This window comes from Netta rufina (genome assembly GCF_964035555.1).
Source record: "Netta rufina genome assembly, chromosome: 20".
Lineage (NCBI taxonomy): Eukaryota > Metazoa > Chordata > Aves > Anseriformes > Anatidae > Netta > Netta rufina.
Window position 1 is genome coordinate 2771887 of NC_140144.1, and position 18695 is coordinate 2790581.

The 18695-nt window shown below is 53.4% G+C and overlaps 2 protein-coding genes across 2 annotated transcripts; one reads left to right on the top strand and one right to left on the bottom strand.

Moving 5' to 3' along the window:
- Positions 1-1047: 1047 nt before the first annotated feature.
- CIMIP2A (ciliary microtubule inner protein 2A) lies at positions 1048-13517 on the top strand (the record flags this gene model as incomplete). Its single annotated transcript, XM_084298800.1, has 7 exons — positions 1048-1103; positions 4143-4336; positions 6951-7246; positions 8163-8280; positions 9217-9311; positions 11354-11471; positions 13429-13517. The coding sequence occupies 7 exons, from the start codon at positions 1048-1050 to the stop codon at positions 13515-13517; spliced, it is 966 nt and encodes a 321-aa protein (XP_084154926.1).
- Positions 13510-15744, bottom strand: TUBB4B (tubulin beta 4B class IVb). Its single transcript, XM_084299308.1, has 4 exons — positions 15623-15744; positions 15403-15511; positions 15195-15305; positions 13510-14717 (listed from the first exon to the last, which is right to left on the bottom strand). The coding sequence occupies exons 1-4, from the start codon at positions 15677-15679 to the stop codon at positions 13657-13659; spliced, it is 1338 nt and encodes a 445-aa protein (XP_084155434.1). The 5' UTR covers positions 15680-15744; the 3' UTR covers positions 13510-13656.
- Positions 15745-18695: the final 2951 nt, after the last annotated feature.

Sequence of the window (18695 nt, forward strand, 5' to 3'; positions counted from 1 at the left end):
TGGGGAAGAATTTTCTCCTTATGTCCAGTCGGCCTTCCCCTCGGGGTAACTTGAGCCTCCTGCCCCTCATCTTCCACTGAGTAGAGTCACTGTACCCCTGGCGGCCCCATCCACCCTGCAGAGCTGGGGATGCTGTGCAGTTCTGTCCCTGCAGAGTTCAGGTACTGGGGCAAACTCATAAGGTCTGGAAACTCCAGATCTCCCAAAATGTTGCGGTACCAAGAGCAGGAGTCAAAGCAGCACGTGTCTTCTCAGGTGCAATTTTGGGTGGAGTGCTGGCACCTAAACAAATGAGAACAAAGCTGGAATACTCCAACTTCTGGTTAGTGTATTTCTGGTTAGTATCTCTGAGCTCTTGAAATGATTGTGCTGGCCACGTGGCTGGAGTTCTTTGAGACCACAGAGGGAAACTGGCAATGAGCCAGGGTCCCTCCTGGTGTTGCAGTTTGTGGAAGTGGTGCTGATGCCAACAGGTGGGATGACCTTGAAGGTAAGGACACAGCGCTCCCAACAGCAGTTCAGCACAGAGAAGAGCTGGGCAGAGGGGGGCTGAACCACCCCACAGCAGGCACCGTGACCATGCTGTGTTGGGGACAGAAGCTCCTTTGCCCTGTTTGTAGCAAGGCAGCGAAGGTTTGCGTCCTCCAGCAGCCAGGAGTGGGCAGAGCAGGGCTGATGCATCCAGTGTCAGCGCTGCCCTTGCTGTCTGTGCACTGCATGGGGACCTGGGTGTGCACAGCACAGAGCTCCCCGTCTGCACGTGCGGGACATGGATGGCAGTGTGAACACAGACACGTGCCGGGGCCGCTTATGGGGAACATCTGCTGCTGTCCCAAGGGTGCTGAGCCTGCAGGAAATCTGACAAACTCCATGAAATTTCCATGCTCATCCAAGATTTCCAGAGCTTTCCTTTCTGGGTAAAGAAAGAGTCATCCAGAAAAACCTGCAGAGCCGCGTGGTGTGCCTGGAAGCACCACGGTACCCGGCAGCATCACAGAGGTTTCCCGGGTGACTGCTGCATCTCCTCCCTCCCGCTGTCACTGTGCCATGACGGCCCCCAGGGAGAGCAGCCTCTTCCCTCCCGATCCTCACTATATCCCCGGGTAAGTCCTGAAGTTCATCCAAAAAGTCTGGTCGTTTCCAACGCAAATACCTCTGGTTGGGATAGGATACGTCTCGTGGCTCATGATTTTTTTAAAGACACTGATAAAAGTGTCATCTAACAGTGCAGTGAAGGAGACATGGCTCTAGGGGGAAAATTGTGCCTTATGGCAGGTGTAACTAAAGACCATGACACGGGGCATTGAGGGGAACTTCAAAACTTTTTTTTTTTTCCTTTTTTTCCCTTTATTCTAAGCTGCCAAATGTTTCCAGAGTTTCTGGGTTTTAGTTCCAAACTGAAGTAATTTTTGCACCAAGGATGTCTGAATATCTCCTTTGAATAAATATTTGCATGAACATAATTGTCATCAATGAATTAAGTGGGTAGAGCACAGTCCTCTGAAGTCAGTGACTGTGGGTAATGGTGCCCTCAAGACTTCACTGACCCAAGTGACTTTGTACCAGCAGCCACCTGCTCTCTCTCAGTGGCCATCCAGCCCTTTCCAGGTCACCCGTGTGTGCAGGGCACCACACACACCGGGGCAGATCACCAGAGGACCCCACGCACCACCTCTGCTTCACCACAAAGCTTGTCCTCATATTTCTGCCTTCAGTGTTTATGTTTCAACATAACATTTTAGCTCATTCATCGGGAACCACCTCTCACCAACCACAGCCTTGTTCCTTTCAAAAGACATCACAGGCCTTTGCAGAAAGCTTTTTTTTTTTTTTTAAAAAAAAAAAAAAAAAAAAAAAAAGAAATCCAGCTATGTATCAGCCAGATCACCATTACCCACAGTCACTGACTTCAGAGGACTGTGCTCTACCCAATTAATTCATTGATGATAATTATGTTCATGCAAATATTTACGCACACCGTTTGGACAACTGCAGCAACCTTGGGAGCCCTCCCTGGGCAGGAGCTGGTAGAAGAGGCAGAGAAACAGCACAGAGGGAACCAGCCCGAGTCCTGCGTGGCCATGGGCAAGAGGGGAGGCTGAGCCTGAGCTGCAGGTGAAGGCTGGAGCATGTTTCCTTCCTCAGCAATTGTCTGGTAGCGAAGATGAAATTGGTCCTTCCCATTACAGCAATGTGCAGGATTTTCCCGTTCCTGACCTCTGTGTCTTCAGAGCTTACCTAAGCGCTGGGGCTGGGTTTTTCCCTTACTCTTGCATTGCTGCAGTTGTCCAAACGGTGTGCGTGCTGCTGTGAGCTGTCACCCTGTGTGCTGACAGCAGCAAGGAGGGAGCTGTGCTGGGCTTGCGCCTCCCTTTTGGAGCCCAAAGCCTCAAAATTCTTCCCTTGCTCCATCCTGCCTAAGAACAGCCCTTGCAAGAGGCAGATTTGAGCCCTAATACCACCACTGCAGCTGCACGGCTCCTCTCAGGCTGCTGCTTCAGCTGCAGAAGGCAGGAGGAGGCACCAGCTCCTGCTGCTTGAGGCTTCCTTCCTCCCGTGCCCAGGGTCCTGCTGGGCTGGGTGCCTGCACGCGAGGAGGAGCTGCCTGCTGGGCATCGCTGCAGCCCGGCTCCACTGCTGTAGACGTTGCTGCCTGCAGATGTTGGGAGGTGCCGGCAGGAGGAGGAGGAGGCTGACACGTTGCAGCACCTCTCCAGCTGTCCCACGTGTGGGGCCTGCCCATGCTGGTGAGTCCCCAGCACCACGCAGGCACCCAAACCACTCGGAAGCACCAGGCACCAATCACCCCCGCAGCGCTTGAAGGCATTGGGAAGTGAAACGCAATGTTAGAGACATTTGGCAAGAACTTGGCACGGGGAGAAGGTGTAGATCCACGTTGTGGGCCTGTCCTGGGAACGGCCCTGCCCGTCCCGGTGGATCTGGGAGCGGTGCGGAGCGGTGCAGGGCCGGGCACAGGGCCAGGGCTGCTCCCTGTTCCGTGACGCAGCCCTGGGAGCGGGCACTGAAGGTAGGATTGAGCAAGAGAAAGGGAAATTGGGCACAGCCTCCAGAAAGCCACAGACTTGCTGCTTGCGAAGGGGTTTTAAGATCACTGGCTGCAATGGTGAACTACAGAAACGAGGGATTTCTCTGGTTTCTTAATGAGAATACCATGAAGAGAAAGTCAAGCAGCCTGCAGGAGTCCTGATCTCTTCCCAAAGCACCATAGCTTCTATCAGCAGCTCTTGTGATTCACTTACGTGGCAGATCCATTCCCCGTAAACCCAGACTGACTCGCCTGAGCTCCTCGGATTACCTCGCTTTTAATTGCTTATGAATTGAATCCTTTCTCAGCCCTACCATTATTTTGTTCATGATCAAAATCCCTTCAGCTGGCCTGTAATTATTTAGGCTGTGTCATTTTTGCTCCCGTTCAGCTTTATCGTCCCTGCATAGTTTCTCTGTGTTGCAAGATGCATTGAAAATCAATGGGAAGGGGCCACCAAGCTCCTCCAGGAGCTGCCAGTAAAAGATCCTGCATGCAAAATAGGACAACTTGCCAAGTGCAAATGCATGGCTCTGCTGGCTGTTGTTTAAAGTATTTGGAAGGGAAAGTACTTACTCATCATCTTATGATCCTCATGCATCATCTGCCTTTATTCCCAAATACACAGCGGGATCATTGATCAAGTATTTCTGTCTATACATTGTGACTGGCAGCTCTACCTTCCTTCTGTGCTGGTGGAATAACGTCGCTGCTGGGAAGAGCTGGAGTTTGTGGCCTGTGGTGGACTTGGGGACGGAGCCAGAGTTGCGCCAGGCCCCTTGTCCCCAGAGCTACTGCAAAGTCACCTAGGGAAAGGAAGGGAAGGAGCGGTGCGGGTTGCTTTGGGTTGTGAGCCCATCCTGCTCCTCGCTATGAGGGCTCAGAGGTTACCAGTCACAACTCTCAGTTCTGCAGTTTGTGCTGAATGAGGGGCACTGGGAATTGCCCAGGTACAAACACGTGGCTCGGGTGTCCCTGTGCCCACCGATGCAGTGCTGCGTGCCTGGCCCTGCTCTGCCCGCTGCACGACGGCCCTCACGCCAATCCTCCGGCACAGGCCGTGGCAGTGACCGCTCTGTTTCGGTTTCCTCCCCAGCTATGAGGGCTTCGTCCCTCAGTACAACTATCAGTTTGGAGAAACCTATGGCAAAACTACTTACCGTCTGCTGACGGACCCCCACGTTCGGAAGAGCCCTCGCTCCGTGCTGGCGCCGCTGTGCAAGCAAAGATTCATCGAGGACTTCAGCGGGACGCAGGGCGGCCTCCAGCCCTACCTCCCCAGGCACCCAGGTGAGTGGCCCCTCATCTGTGCCAGAATGAATGTAGGTTTGGTCACAGTGAGCCCCGTGCCTGTCCTCCATGGGATCTGGGGGAAGGGGAAGTTTTCTACAGAGCCCCCATAGTCCTGGTGTAGGAGCAGCTGGGGAGCAGCACCGGCATGAATCTGAAGCACAGCCTCAGCAGAGGGGCATCACTGGGCTTCTGGTGTTGGCATCTTTTGGAGCAGGGAGAATCGTAGACCCCTGATTATCTTCAGTTAGATGAAGATAAATGATTTTATGGTGTTTATGAACTTGCCACCCAACTTCTTATTCCACAGGCTGTAGTCCCCTCTTTTTCTGTCTGGGGAAGATTGGCTCGTAGCACTCCTGCCTCAGCTCTGCAAGAGTGCTTGTGTTTGTTCCCGTCTGTTAACCAGCCCCATCTCCTCCACCAGCCACTTTGAGACGTGCTCACAGAGATTCCCACCACCAGGAATTTGCAGGAACCTGCCCGGGGGACTAGGGAGAGGGTGCCTGATGCCAGCTGAACAGGCCCAAAGTGACAGCCGTGCTCTGGTCCCATATCGGCCCCTCTCAGGGCCATGCCTGTTTGTCATATATGGTGCTGTGATCCTCAGCCGTAGCTGTTTGGGGCCCTGCTCAGCAGGAGCAGCTCCGTGCAGGGGCTACGTGTGCCCGGGCAGGATCTGGGCCCTGAATTCCCCGGAGGCAGCCCCACTGCAGTGATGTTTCCTGCTTCATGCTGGGAATCGCGCCACGTAGCTGCTTGCAAGCTTTTGGCATTTCTGCTCTTCCCAGCCGTGTTTTGCAGGATCCAGGTCAGCTCCATGCAGGTGTCGCTCACAGGCTTTGTTCCTGGATGTTTCCATTTGCATTTGCCTGGCCTAAAATGTAGTTTGAATGGACCCAACTAACCAGTTGGCCTGGTTGCTCTCCATCATTACCCTGTCCTTGTTGTTGTCCTCCCCTCGCCAGCCTTTCCGTCACCCACAGATGTTTGTGGCCAGGAGCTTGCCTCTGTTGCTCGCTGGTGAAATGCTGAAGAACCTGGCCCCAAGAAGCACCTTGTGCTGTGATACCTCTTCCTGCTGCTGTAGGGCTGTCCAATCCTCAAATCCTTCATTGTAAACTTCCATGAGTACTGCATGCTTCTCTAAGCACAACATTTCACCCAACCGAGGTCAAAGAGCTCCCAGCAGTGCTGCATCTGTGGGTTTGCCATTAGTGAACTCAGAGCCTGAAGGATGTTTCAAGGTCTATTTTTGATAAAATCTTGTTGGTGGACACAAAGTATGTTGCTGGTCAGATGAGTCCTATGTTGGATTTTTCCTGGAAGTGATGCTGGACTCAGCTGATGGGGATGTGAACCATGGAGATGCAGGGTGGCTGTGGCCATGGTGAGGGGTTATGGCACAGGCTGATAACAAAGAGCTCGTAAGGATTTCTCAAGTGCAAAATGACTTCATTTTTTTTCCTTTGATGGAATAAGTGGCTTGTTGCATGAAAAAAAGTGTAGGTACAATATTTTCATTAATAATGTAGGAAATACAAAGACAAAGCTGCTTTAAAATTTGCACAGCAGATTGAAAAATCAATTATATCGAGGATTTATTTTTAGTCTGTTGCTAGCCTGGGCAGAAGTTGATAGTACTGTTATATAGAGGGTGTGCATATGTCTATAAAACTTTATGAAGTTATGTACCGTATATGTGCTTTATAATAGGATTAGAAGCAAACTTCAAACCCAAGCACCAGTCGGAAGCCTTACACCTGTGCAGAAAGGGGCAAATTCTGCTCCTTGCTGGGAGCTGGGACCGGTGGCTTCCCACAGGGGCCTCTGCAGCCGCAGCCAGTGCTGGCCGCGCGTCTCTGCGGGCTCTGCAGATGTCCCCAGAACAGGGCAGTGGCGGTCAGAGGGCTGAGAGGAATGACCTATAGGAACAAAAATTGAAAGAATTCGGTTTGTTTAAAAACAAACAAATAAACAAAAGTCAGGCATAGAAACGGTTTTCCAGTTAGGAAGAGGTGGTTGTGGGGTGTAAGAGCAATCATCACTAAGGAGGGAGAAAGGCATGGCGCTGAGCAAAGCACGTTAGGCAGTGCTGGGGCTGGAGGTGTCTGACGGGCCGGGGGAGCCACGTCACGGGATATTTTTAAGGGAAAGCCAGACAAAAGCTGCCAACTCGGCCATCCCTGGTTCATCGCGCAGACGCTCAGCACACGCTGGCCGTGGGATTTTTTCCAGCCGGCGTCAGCAGCCCCGTCCTGGCCGAGCAGCCCCGATGCCGGTGCAGGAATTCCTTGTCGGGCACAGGGGCTGTTAGGGGTGTGTGGGCACAGTGAAGGGTGTGGGCTTTTTTCCTTGCTATTTATAGCTCGGCTGGTGATATTTTGCAGCCAGGGCATGGTGTAGATCAAACGTTAAACAACTGAACCGATCCCTGTGCAGTCTGTGCATGGCAGTTTGTTGGCCAGGGCTGACGGGGTTTGTGTGATGGAACCCGGGATGCTTTGGGTCCCCGCTCCCCTCCCCTGCTCCAGAAGAGCTGGTGGGGGCTGAGGGCAGGCACGATGGCGATGCCCTGGCCTCTCCTTCCCCACACTCTGGCTCTGCCCCGCAGGGTACTTTCCCTACGAGAGAGCTGGGGCCATGACGAACTTTCCCGAACCGATTTTTGGACCAAAGCCTCCCCCGCCAGGGCCGGCAGAGGAGCAGCTGCTGCTGACGCACACGGACCCCATGCCCTCTCACGACCCCGGCGAGCGTGCCCGAAGCGTGCAGCGGGAATACGGGTACCCGTCAGTGGTGGCACGCTGTCCTGCCGTGCCGTGGAGGCCGTCAGAGGAGCAGGAGTGGCGATTACCTGAGCTGACCACATCTCGTGGGCTTGTCACCTCGCCAGCAGGACTCAGGCAGGTGAGCAGCTCTGGGTGGGTGGGAGGTGTGGGGAGGACCGGGGAGCTCGGGCTTGCTGTGCTGGGAGGACAGGGAGCCAACAGGAAGCACAGACAGCAGGGATGGTGAGAACCAAACATTGAAATTGTTGGGAAATATCAAATTTGCAAGAGCATTTCTAGCAGTAGCCAATCCATCGCATCATCATGTTGTAATGGGTAATTGCTCCTAATCGCAAAGGCTTAATTTCTCACTTAGTTGTGTTTTAGCTTCAAATCCCTGTTGTCAGACCTTGTGCCATGCAAAGCAGCCCTCCTGAGGCTTGGGGCTCCTCTGCTGAACCAGGACCTCCTCGTGCAGAGCAGCGCATGCTCAGGGCACCTTTGGCCAGTGCCGTCTTCCTGATCTCCTGCCTTCCCCAGCTCACCCAAATTTCCAACTTTCATTACTTTCTTTGAAACACAGGCTTTAGGATTTGACTTAATTACTCTGGGACAACGGGTTTGGTCCCCTTACTGCTGCTGGAGCAGGAGATGCTATTTGTCGTGGAGCAGTCAGCCAGGGCTGCGCAAATCCCCTGAGGGCAGAGATTAGAGATTTGACGTATCAAAGTCAAAAGCTGCCTTGGATATAAAGCCCAAGAAGTTTCCTCCCAGCGCCTTGCTCTGAGAGGCAGCCTGAGGAACAGGTTTCCAAAGGAGCTCAGCCCCAAAAGCCCCCCTTGGTGTCCTGTGGGTATTTTGCAAACCCTGCGCACGCAGAGCGCGCCTGGTAATTTGGCAGCAGCAGAAATTCTTGCAGTAGCTCTTAGTGGAGAGCCAGGGAGAAATGGAAATGGCAGCTGTGATTACTGGGTTCTGGCAGAGATTTAAGTAGTGGAGTCAAAGGAGGAAGCAGGTTTTACTGGTGTTTATTTTATTTCTGCTTTTATTTTGAGCCTGTAAAAACCGAAGGTGTGACTCTGCCAGGAGTGACTGAAGCTGCGGGTGTAGAGAGAAATGATCAGCTACCAAAGCTGGATGTACCGAACGTGATCCAGCAGAAAGTCATCTCAGGTAAAAGAGCGCATGGCTGTGTCCAGCACGAGTCCCCGTCAGGAGGAATCTCATCCCCTTTTGCCCCTGTGGGAAACAGGAGCTGCGTTGGCCACTTGTCCCCATGTGTCTGAACACTTTGGGGTGCAAAATGCCCCCACTCCCCTGCTCCTCTCAGCACAAAGGAGTTTCTTTGGGACGTGCAGGACGTGGGCTCTGCACTCTCTGCAGCAGCCTGAACAGTGTCTGCTACCCCCGAGGTATTTCTCTCCTAAAAACGTAAGAGGCTTTTCTGCATAACCAAAGCAACAAACAGCATTGCACTGCGCCTCACAGAGGTACAGAGCTCTTTCTGACAAGGAGTTGTGCTCCCTAACTTCTCAACGACCATAGCGACTGCCATGAATGCATGGCGAAATATTTCAGACGGGGTGAAAGAGGAAGGCCAAGCACTGCTAGTCTAGAAAACAGTAGGCAAATTTCTCTCTCCAAAGCATCCCCTTGAGAAGAGGGAATTCTGGCTTCTTTTAGTTTGTACTTCTCTCTCTACTTTTTCTCCTTTTGACACTTTATGTTGTTTCTCTTTTACAATTGGTGAAAAATTGTTGGATGGGAAGGGTAAATGAGGAAGAGAGGCTGGAGACCTGGTTGTTAGCCTTTGCATGCGGATGAAACTGGGTGAGAACATGGCAGAGGTGCTGTTCTAAAGAAAAGACTGCAAGAAATTGAAATGTTTCTTCCCTACCTCATGGAGACCCCCATATGATTTAGCCCATTGAGTTTTCCTAGGGGGTCATAACAATGACTGTCTTAGAATAAATCTTACATTCAGTTTAAAAGGATGAATTAAGTGAAATTTCCCCTTGCTATACTCTACCAAGATTTTATTTGTCCTAGCTTCTTCCACTTCCAGTGTGTTATACAACTATGTATGTTCTCTCTTGCCTTCATCCAAAGGGTACACTGGATACATACCCCGCTTCACCTGGATTACTGGTGTTAACTACTTGCAGGGCGTGAAGGACGCCATGGCTGAATTTGACAGACATCAGGTAGAGTGCATGCACAAATCTTATTTCAGTGATATAATGTTGGTCTCGAGTCATCTGCAGCACCACAGGCAGTCGCATTTGCTGCAGCAGTGTTTGAGCTGGGGTTATAAGTACAAGCAAAATAAAATGCTATTAGGTAACACGTTGAAAAAATCATGAGCAATTAAATTCTGTAACTTAATGTCCCAAGGAAACAAGGGAGGATAAATGAGTTCATAAAAGGATTAAGCAAATCTATTGAGGGTTGGTTTAAGGGTGGCTATTAAAAGTGCTGCTCTGGGTGCACAAACGCAGGATCCAGCTATCTGCACTCCCCTTATGCAATATATCCTCTGGTACCTGGATGGCTTCCTGGGCTTCTTGGGTGGATATTCCTCCCTTTCAAGTGTTGTAGAGATTTTTTCTTTACTAACGTAACTTGTCTTAAAAGGATTTAGATCTTGTCATTTTCTGTGTCCATCCCAAAAAGCAGAGAAATATCCCTATTGAAAAAAATCTCCTATTTTGCCCCCTTGCTGTAAGATCCCCCCACTACAAAGCCGTATGACCCTCCTACATGGGAAAACGAGACCCCTCCCACCCCAATTAGCAGATTGCATCCAAAGCCACACGGTCCTTCCTGCTACCAGAATGGTGTGAGAGCCCCGGGATGCTGCAGCCTCGCTGGGTGAGTGCCAGTGAGCACCGATGGGCTCGGTGACAGCTCATTTTAAAAGCAGGCTGCAAAATTTTTCACCCTTTCTGGTGAGCAGGATTCGCTGTGGTGCTTTTGTCCCAGAGCATGGGGGTCAGATGTAGGAAAAGGTGCAAGCCCGAAGGACCCCCTGGCTGGGAAGAAATGGCTCTGTGGGGACTGCGGTGGGGCTGTCGGGATCACGGTGCTCGGTAGCATCCTGATGCTTTGGCTGAAATGTCTGAAGATTTTCTTGTGTGGCTTCCTTAGCCTTCCCTTCTGTGGTTAATAGAAATAGAAATAAAGCACAGAGAACAGAAAGCAGACGATATTACAACTAAAAGTGCTGCTTGCAAATCACTTCTGCCCTGATTTTTTAAGAAATATGTGCCAGTGAAGGAGGTGGATGGTGTTTCTCCATTGCAGGAGTCAGAAAAATTCAGGCTTGCAGAGGTTTTTTGCAGTGCAGGAGGCACTGAAGGAATGAATGTAAGCACACTAAAAAAAAAAATAATAAATCACACCACATTTCTATCTAAGATGGCTTCTGCCTTCAAGCCACTAATCTTCTGCCCTAAATCTCTGTTGCCCTAGGTTACGTGCTAGGATGCGCCACGGAGCGTTTCTTACTGGCTGCATCGGGCAAAATAATGCAATCCTCTCGCTTCAGCGCTGCCCTGGGGAGGCAGGAGGATTGCACCGCCGCAACCCGTGCGGTCACACAAGGGTTCGATGGCCCCGGCAGCTCGCGTGGCTCCCTCAACCCTCCCTTTACCACCGAGCAGGGGGCCACACTAACGAGGGCAGTGGGGCTTTACTGAGGGCTTTTGGGGTTTTGCCGCCCCAGGGATGTGAGCCCTGCGCTGTCCTTCGGCGCGGCGTTAGCGGGATCTGACCTCCGGGGCAGGTGACGGAGGAAGATTTCACTCTCCCTTCAGTTAACGCGCCCTAAGCCTTCCTCTTCCTCCTAGGCTGGGAATTACGGGCTAATCACTGTCAGTGGGACGCATGGAGAAACAAAACCAGTTCAGGGGCTCACACCAAAATGAGGCACACATCCTGCTGCAGCAGCTCCGTGAGCTGGATGCATTTGGGACTTGTGGCCCAAGCCCAGATGTGATGGCTGCAGTGAGCCACAGCACCAGGAGCTGCTCTGGGTGGTGGGGATGGGGTGGCAGGACCAGGGCAGTAGAGGGGCTCCTGCCAGCACCAGGGGAGAGAAAGAAGCTGCAACATAGCTTTACGTTAGAAGGGAACTGGTGAGAGAATTGCTTCTCATCAGCTCAAGTATTTCCTTTATTAAGGAGTCAAAGCACACGGCTTGGGTAGCAGTGGTTTACCACTCCTGCTGCTGGGTTTTGTTTTCCAGTTCCTGCAGCGATACCCGGCTCACAGCTTTGGCAAGAGATTTCCCCAAACTTACTGGCCTAACAACAGAATTTACACCAGTGCTGGACTGATACCTGCCTACACAGGCTTCGTACCACGTAAGTTCATCAGTTGAATGAAAATGAAAGTCACTAATTACCATCATTAAGTAGTGCTGTTGATAGCTGCAGTGTCATGGTAGAGCCCTGCGATGTTCCACAGGGGCAGTGAATGTGCCGGGCTGCTGGAGCCGTGCCCCCACCTGTCCCCCCATGGCTGCACGGCAGCTTCTTCATCAAGGAAGGGATTCTGTTCCCAAAAAGCTTAAAGGGTGATTTAAAAAAAAAAGCAAAAGGTGGATGATGCAAAGGGGTGGAGACTGCACCAAAAGCTGTGAATTGGTATAAGCCATTGCAGGTGGTGGTGGCCCTGTTCTGGCCGCCAGGCTTTGGGGGTACCAAAAAGGAGAGGTGTGAAGGGCGGTGTGGGGTCTGGGGTCTGCCCTGAACCACGAGGAGCGGTGCTCCAGTTGCTCAGCTAGCAACCAGAGAGCCCAAGGCACAAACACCAGGAGTTGTGTTCTAACGGGGTTCCAGCAGGACTCAATGCCGAAGCCCCGCTGATCCCGCGATCAGCATGAGGGCTTCCCAGGCATCCGATGGAACCGAGTCCCACAGCTGCCTCTTGTCCCCTCCAACAGGGCTCTGGGGACAAGCGGATGCCGCGGGCAGGGCCGTGTACACGCTCTCACCTCGCGTTGCATGCAGTACACAGGAAAAGAGGAAAAAACATTTACTGCTCCTCTTGGCTTCTGCCTCCACCCCCTGCTCTGGGAAGGGGGAGGTCGAGCACAGCGGCTGCTGTCCCCAGCGCAGGGCACCCACCTGGGCCTGTCCCCCTGGCTCTCGAGGCACTGCGTTGGTGTTTCTGGCTCCTCTCTTCCTCCGCACAGGGCTAGCAGCGGGTAGGGCTGCGGTCATCTGGAGGCGCTCAGGTTAGAGCCCCTGGAGCAAGGCTTCTACAGCCCCCAGGCAAACCAGAGTCCAGCGTTAGCACTGCCCCTGCGCTTTGTCCTCGGTTTGATGCCAACGTCAGACATGAGGGGAACAGCCACAGCCCTGCAGGGCTTTGGGAGAAAACCATGGGCCAGGGAATGCATAAGCACCAACTGCTGCAGGCGTTACCTCATGCTTTAAAAATCTCTCATCATCTTCTCACCTACAACAGCAGCCTCCTGTATAGGTCTGAAGCCGGCCACCTGGCTCTCGACAGGCTGATTCCCACCACTGCTCAGGGCCAGTCCAAATACTGCTCCAAAAGGGGAAACTTAGTTTTTAAACCTTAGATTTGCTATTAGCATTTTTCTTGACAGACAATAGTGCTATTTAGTAGCAGGTAGGTATTCATGGTCACCTCCAAAGGGTATCCTAACTTCGGAATGTTTTTGTAACTTCTTGATTTAAAAAGAGCCCATCAAGCTGTTGGCTGCACAAACTGGAGCTCTTCAGCATAATTTGTCTGCAGCAGCAGACGCAGCACAGCTTGCTGCAGCTGGCTGAAGCCGTGACTTGCCCTGAGCTCCAGCTCCCTGCTCGGTTGGTGCTGCTGCCTGGATGCAGCCTGGGCGAGGGCAGCTCCCTTCCTTCAGAACCACCCACCTGCATCTGAAAGGCAAATCGCAGGCACCATTTCATTAGCCAGGCAGCCTGAGCAAGCTGTAGCTTCCAGCCACCTCCCTCTGAGCCTGCACTTTCCTTCTGGCCAGAAGAGCTGCCCAGCTCCTGCTGAGACTGCAGCCCGGCCAGCTGACCCCGCACCTGTAATAGGAATCCACGGGCAGGTACCTAAATTTAGACACAGACTGGGGCCGGATTTCAGCCTCCAAGTTAAGGGTATTCCCCTCTGCAAGTACAGTTGGTTACACAGCAGCAGCAGAGCATTTCTTCAGTAGAGGAGCGAGTAGGACTGCCACATCTCTGGTGACACAAGCAACTGGTGCCCAACCCAGCACGGAGAAGCGTGGCTGCCATCAGCGGGAGGGCCGGTGCTCACACCCCATCCCTTTTTCTTTTCCAGACCTCCGCCACACCTATGCACTTACATTTGGAAACAGCACCCGAAAAGCTTACCGAAAGGAACAAAGGAGACGAGCCTGTGCACTGTGAAAAATGCTTTAATGGTGCCTGTACAGCATCTGAAGTGACTTTAAGACAGGAAGAGGAACACAACACAGACAGGGAAGTATTGAATGAAAGAGTTCATACAGCTTTAAACAAAATTTACAGGTGTTCATATGCATAGCTTTTACTCTGCCTCTTCCTCAGCCTCCTCCTCAAACTCCCCCTCCTCCTCAGCTGTCGCATCCTGGTACTGCTGGTACTCAGACACCAGGTCGTTCATGTTGCTCTCAGCCTCTGTGAATTCCATCTCATCCATGCCCTCGCCTGTGTACCAGTGCAGGAAAGCCTTTCGGCGGAACATAGCAGTGAACTGCTCAGAGATGCGTTTGAACAGCTCCTGGATAGCTGTGCTGTTACCAATGAACGTGGCAGACATTTTCAGGCCACGAGGTGGAATGTCACAGACCGCTGTTTTAACGTTATTAGGGATCCACTCAACAAAGTAGCTGCTATTTTTGTTCTGAACGTTCAGCATTTGCTCATCCACCTCTTTCATTGACATACGGCCTCTGAACACAGCAGCTACGGTCAGATAGCGGCCGTGACGTGGGTCACACGCAGCCATCATGTTCTTTGCATCAAACATCTGCTGCGTTAGCTCTGGTACGGTCAGAGCACGGTATTGCTGGCTCCCACGGCTTGTGAGTGGGGCAAAACCAGGCATGAAAAAGTGCAAACGGGGGAAGGGAACCATGTTGACTGCCAGCTTCCGCAGGTCAGCGTTAAGCTGGCCTGGGAAACGCAGGCAGGTGGTAACACCGCTCATGGTCGCTGACACTAAATGGTTCAGATCACCGTATGTTGGCGTTGTTAACTTCAGTGTTCTGAAGCATATGTCATAGAGTGCTTCGTTATCAATACAGTATGTTTCATCTGTGTTCTCCACAAGCTGGTGCACCGACAGCGTGGCATTGTAGGGCTCTACTACAGTATCTGAGACTTTAGGGGAAGGTACGACACTGAAAGTATTCATAATTCGGTCTGGGTACTCTTCACGAATTTTGCTGATTAGGAGGGTACCCATACCAGAGCCAGTACCACCACCAAGAGAGTGAGTCAGCTGAAAGCCCTGGAGGCAATCACAGCTTTCTGCCTCCTTTCTTACAACATCTAATACAGAATCAACTAATTCAGCACCTTCCGTATAATGGCCCTTTGCCCAGTTGTTTCCTGCTCCGCTCTGACCTGGAAGAGAGCCATTTTCATATTAGATTACGGTCACTGCTTCCTGCTTGCAAGCAAAGCTTAAGAGCATCAGGCTATGGCAACCTCCCACAAAAGCTTTCATTTTATCATGCCATGAGCTGCGGTTTCACAGAAGCACCTCTAAAATGGCTTGGTATACCTACACAGAAAGCATTCAGCACCTGGCAATGCGTCAACCCTTTCATTTCTCCCGATATTCCCCAGAAATAATGGGACTCGGAAGATCAACGACCTCTTACACCTTCTCGGCAGCTACCACCGTGCACCATCCGCAGCCCTCCGGTGACTCCACGCCCGTCACCAAGCGCCAGGATTACTCCCCCCCCCCCCCCTCCCGGGGCCGCATGCTTGGGAGCATGTGCGGCGGGGAAGCCCGCAGTGCAGCGTCCCTGCCCGCCCCACCCCACCCCGAGCCGGTTACACGGCGGGGCCCTCCCCCGCTCCCGGCGCACTCACCGAACACGAAGTTGTCCGGCCTGAAGATCTGCCCGAAGGGCCCGGAGCGCACCGAGTCCATGGTGCCGGGCTCCAGGTCCACCAGCACGGCGCGGGGCACGTACTTGCCACCTGCAAGACAGGGACGGGCCGTGACTGCGGCGCCTGGGGGGCGGCCGGGGGAAGGGGGGGGGTTGGGGTTAATGCCAGGGGGGCGGCCGGGCCCTACCTGTGGCCTCGTTGTAGTACACGTTGATGCGCTCCAGCTGCAGGTCGCTGTCGCCGTGGTAGGTGCCGGTGGGGTCGATGCCATGCTCGTCGCTGATCACCTCCCAGAACTGCCGGGGACAAGCGCGTCAGGGCCGGCCCCGCCCGCCCGCCGCAGCCCTGCCGCCCGCCGCTGCCGCCTCCCCCCCGGCCCCGAGCGCTGCCGCGGCCCCTGCCCGCACCTTGGCCCCAATCTGGTTGCCGCACTGCCCGGCCTGCAGGTGCACGATCTCCCTCATGATGGCGGCGGCACAGCGCACCCTCGACCAACGCCACTCGTCCCCCAACTGACTGGCTGCGTGAGGCGACCGCCAACCGCCTTATATAGCAGCGGAGTGCGCGCGCAGCATTCTATTCCCCGCCCGAGCGGCCGTCCGCGGTGCCCATTGACTGACGATAGCGAGGCTCTGCGAATAGGGAGCTCTGATTGGCGGGCGCGCTGTCACTCAAACCCGCGCTCCTCTTCGTTCCGCCCGTTTGTCTGTTGATTTTACTGTTAGGCAACGGGCCGCCACGAGCGCCCGCCCTGCTCGCCCAGCGCGCGCCCCGATTGGCTGAATTGAATGATTGATGCCGGGCGTGATTGGCCGCCGGCCGCAGCGATGAGCTCACGCCATCTGATTGGACGGCGACCAAGTGCCCTAGTAACCGTCGCAATGACTCCGCAGCGGGCCCTGGGCGGTGGCTGGCGCAGCCGCCTATTCCCGAAGCCCCCCGCGCACTTTGCGCAGCGTGGGCGGCCGCTCCCCCTCACCACCGCGGGGGGGGGGGGGGGGGGGCTGTTGCCGTGGCAACCCCCGCGGGCCGTTCCCGCCACGGACCCCGAGCACCCCCCAACCTCTCCCCCCCCCTCCCGGCCGGGCCTCCCTAGCCCCCTGCCCTCCGCAGGCCCCGGGGCGCCGCAGCGGCGCTGTGGGGGCAGGGAGGCGGAGTGCGCAGGCGCGGGCTGCGGCGCCTTTCTAGCACTTTCTGGCGCGCAGCCGCCTGAGGCGGCGGGGGCCGGGCGGGCGTTGCCACGGCAACGGCGCCTCACGCCCGGCGGCGGGAAGGGGCTGGGGGGGAGGGGGGGGGCTCCGTGAGGGGGCGTCATGGCCGCGGCCCCGCTCCGAGCCCTGCGAGCAGCCGCGGGAGGGGCCGGGCAGCGGGCGGCACTGGTGGGCGTGACGGAGAAATGGGTGCAGGACCGTCTGGGTTTCCCCACGGCAGGGCTGAAATGGCGTCTGAGGAGAGCTGCGCCCGGCGACACCTTCATCCTGAGCTGGCTGTTTGCGGCCCAGCCCTGTCATTAGGCGGCCCAACGTCCCAAGCCGAATAAACGTCTCCCTCACTTACCCTTTCTCTGTCTCATTCTGCGGCGCTGTCGCCTTCCACCGCCCAACTTAGTTAGCACATTCTTGCATAGGCGGTTCATCTGTTGGTCACGGCTTCTACCGAGCATACTTTGGCTGTTGTTTTCGCAGAGCCTTTTTATGATTATACACGTTCATTAAGGGTGCCAGCGCGGCCTACAAGTCCTAGCATCTCTTCTTGTTTCATAATGGAGCTAGAACTTGAAAGAGGCTCTTAATTGGGTGCTCCAAGCCTAGCTAGTTGCAAACTGGTGCCTTGATGTGGGGGTGGACTGAGGCGAAAGCAGCAGTTGACCTCGATTCTTTCTACACAAACAGCACCCTGCGTGTCGTTCAGGTGCTCCTACGAGAGCTACATTATGACTTGTATAGATATCATGATCTACACTTGGATAACAATAACCCAACTGTTCCTGTGACAGGGTCAGGTGAGGAGGTGAGCAGGAGAAGAAGAGTATCATGAAGACTTTTGCAGGAGATAAAATAGCCTCTGGTCGTTGGCTTAATGCAGGGGTGTGTGTGAATGATCCTTCTGGCATGTAAACAGCATGCACCCGCAGAGGTGCTGGAAGGAGCCCAGGAGCACTCGGAGCAGCCCCAGAAGCACCTGGGCAGCCCCTGGAGACCCTGGAGTACCTGGGGCAAGCTGAGAGCAGCTCCGGCAGCCCCGAGAAGCCCGGTGAGAGCCCTCTAGGTAGCCCCAGAGGTGCCCGGGCAGGACTAGGAAGACGCAGATACTGCTCATCCTCCACATTCAAAGCCAGAAGGTAGGAGGTTTATGTAGTTTACTTAAAGATAGCTGAGTAATGCAAAGGTATTAGGGCCCAGATCCATCCCACATAATTACAGGCATTGAATTGAATTGCTTTCTCTGGGCTGCGTTCACACCAGAGCCGGTGGAAGGGGATGGCTCAGCCTGCTCCAGCTCTGCAAAGCCCTCTGACAACACCTCTCTGTGGTCCATAAGGGTGTTTGTAGTAGCCAAATCCAAAATGTCTGTATCTCATTTAAGAACCAAAGGCAGCAAGGATCAGTCTGGAGCAGATTTGCTCAAGATTTCTTATGAGTGTGCAATAATCAGTAAAGACTGCTTTTCCTCCAGGATGTCATGCCATATCTTCAGAGTAACAAGGAGCAAATGCCATCTTCTTTCTGATTAAGAAGATAGAAGGGAGTTTTATCTTGCCTGCGTTTTGCTGCTTGCAGTGTTCTGCTGTCTAAGAAAGTACATTCAGCACAAATTAAATTATTATCAAGGCCTGCTCAGAGCAGCGTTAGCAAGCATCTGTGCTCATGAAGCCCCAGAAAACTCTCCCTAAAAGCAGAGCAGGGGGAGACACTGCAGGGCCAGCAGGAGGTTTGCTGGTACAAGTGCTGCTGTATTTCATGCAGATACAGGCTTTTTTTTTTTTTTTTTTTTTTTCTTAATTCCAGCCAGAAAGCAGAGGACTGCGTATCAGTGACAAATGTATTTCTTCGTTCGACATTATGAGCTTTTGTAGCCTATGCTTCTGCCAGCTTGTGCTTGTGGTTCAGCCCTTGCTGCCTTTAGTGTTTGGGAAGCTGTTCTGTAATGTGTAGAGTGAGAAATGGTTGCCACCCCCAACATCCCCAGTGGTAGCAAAAAATGGAAATACTCTGCTCCATTATGATGTCCAATATCTGGCTCCTAAATGGTAGCAGGATTATACCCAGCAGAGCAGTGATAACACCCCGTGGGGTAGCTAAAACTTTGCTCCTGTGATTGAGACTTCAGAGGTTTCCCTGGGAGATTCAGCTACCTAAAGATCTGTGGATCGGGAGGCATTTCAAATTATACATGCAAAATTTATTTTTGCTATTTCTATTCCAGTCAGTCAGTACTTCTGTTAGCTACGTGCAGATCCACAGGAAATGACAATGCCAT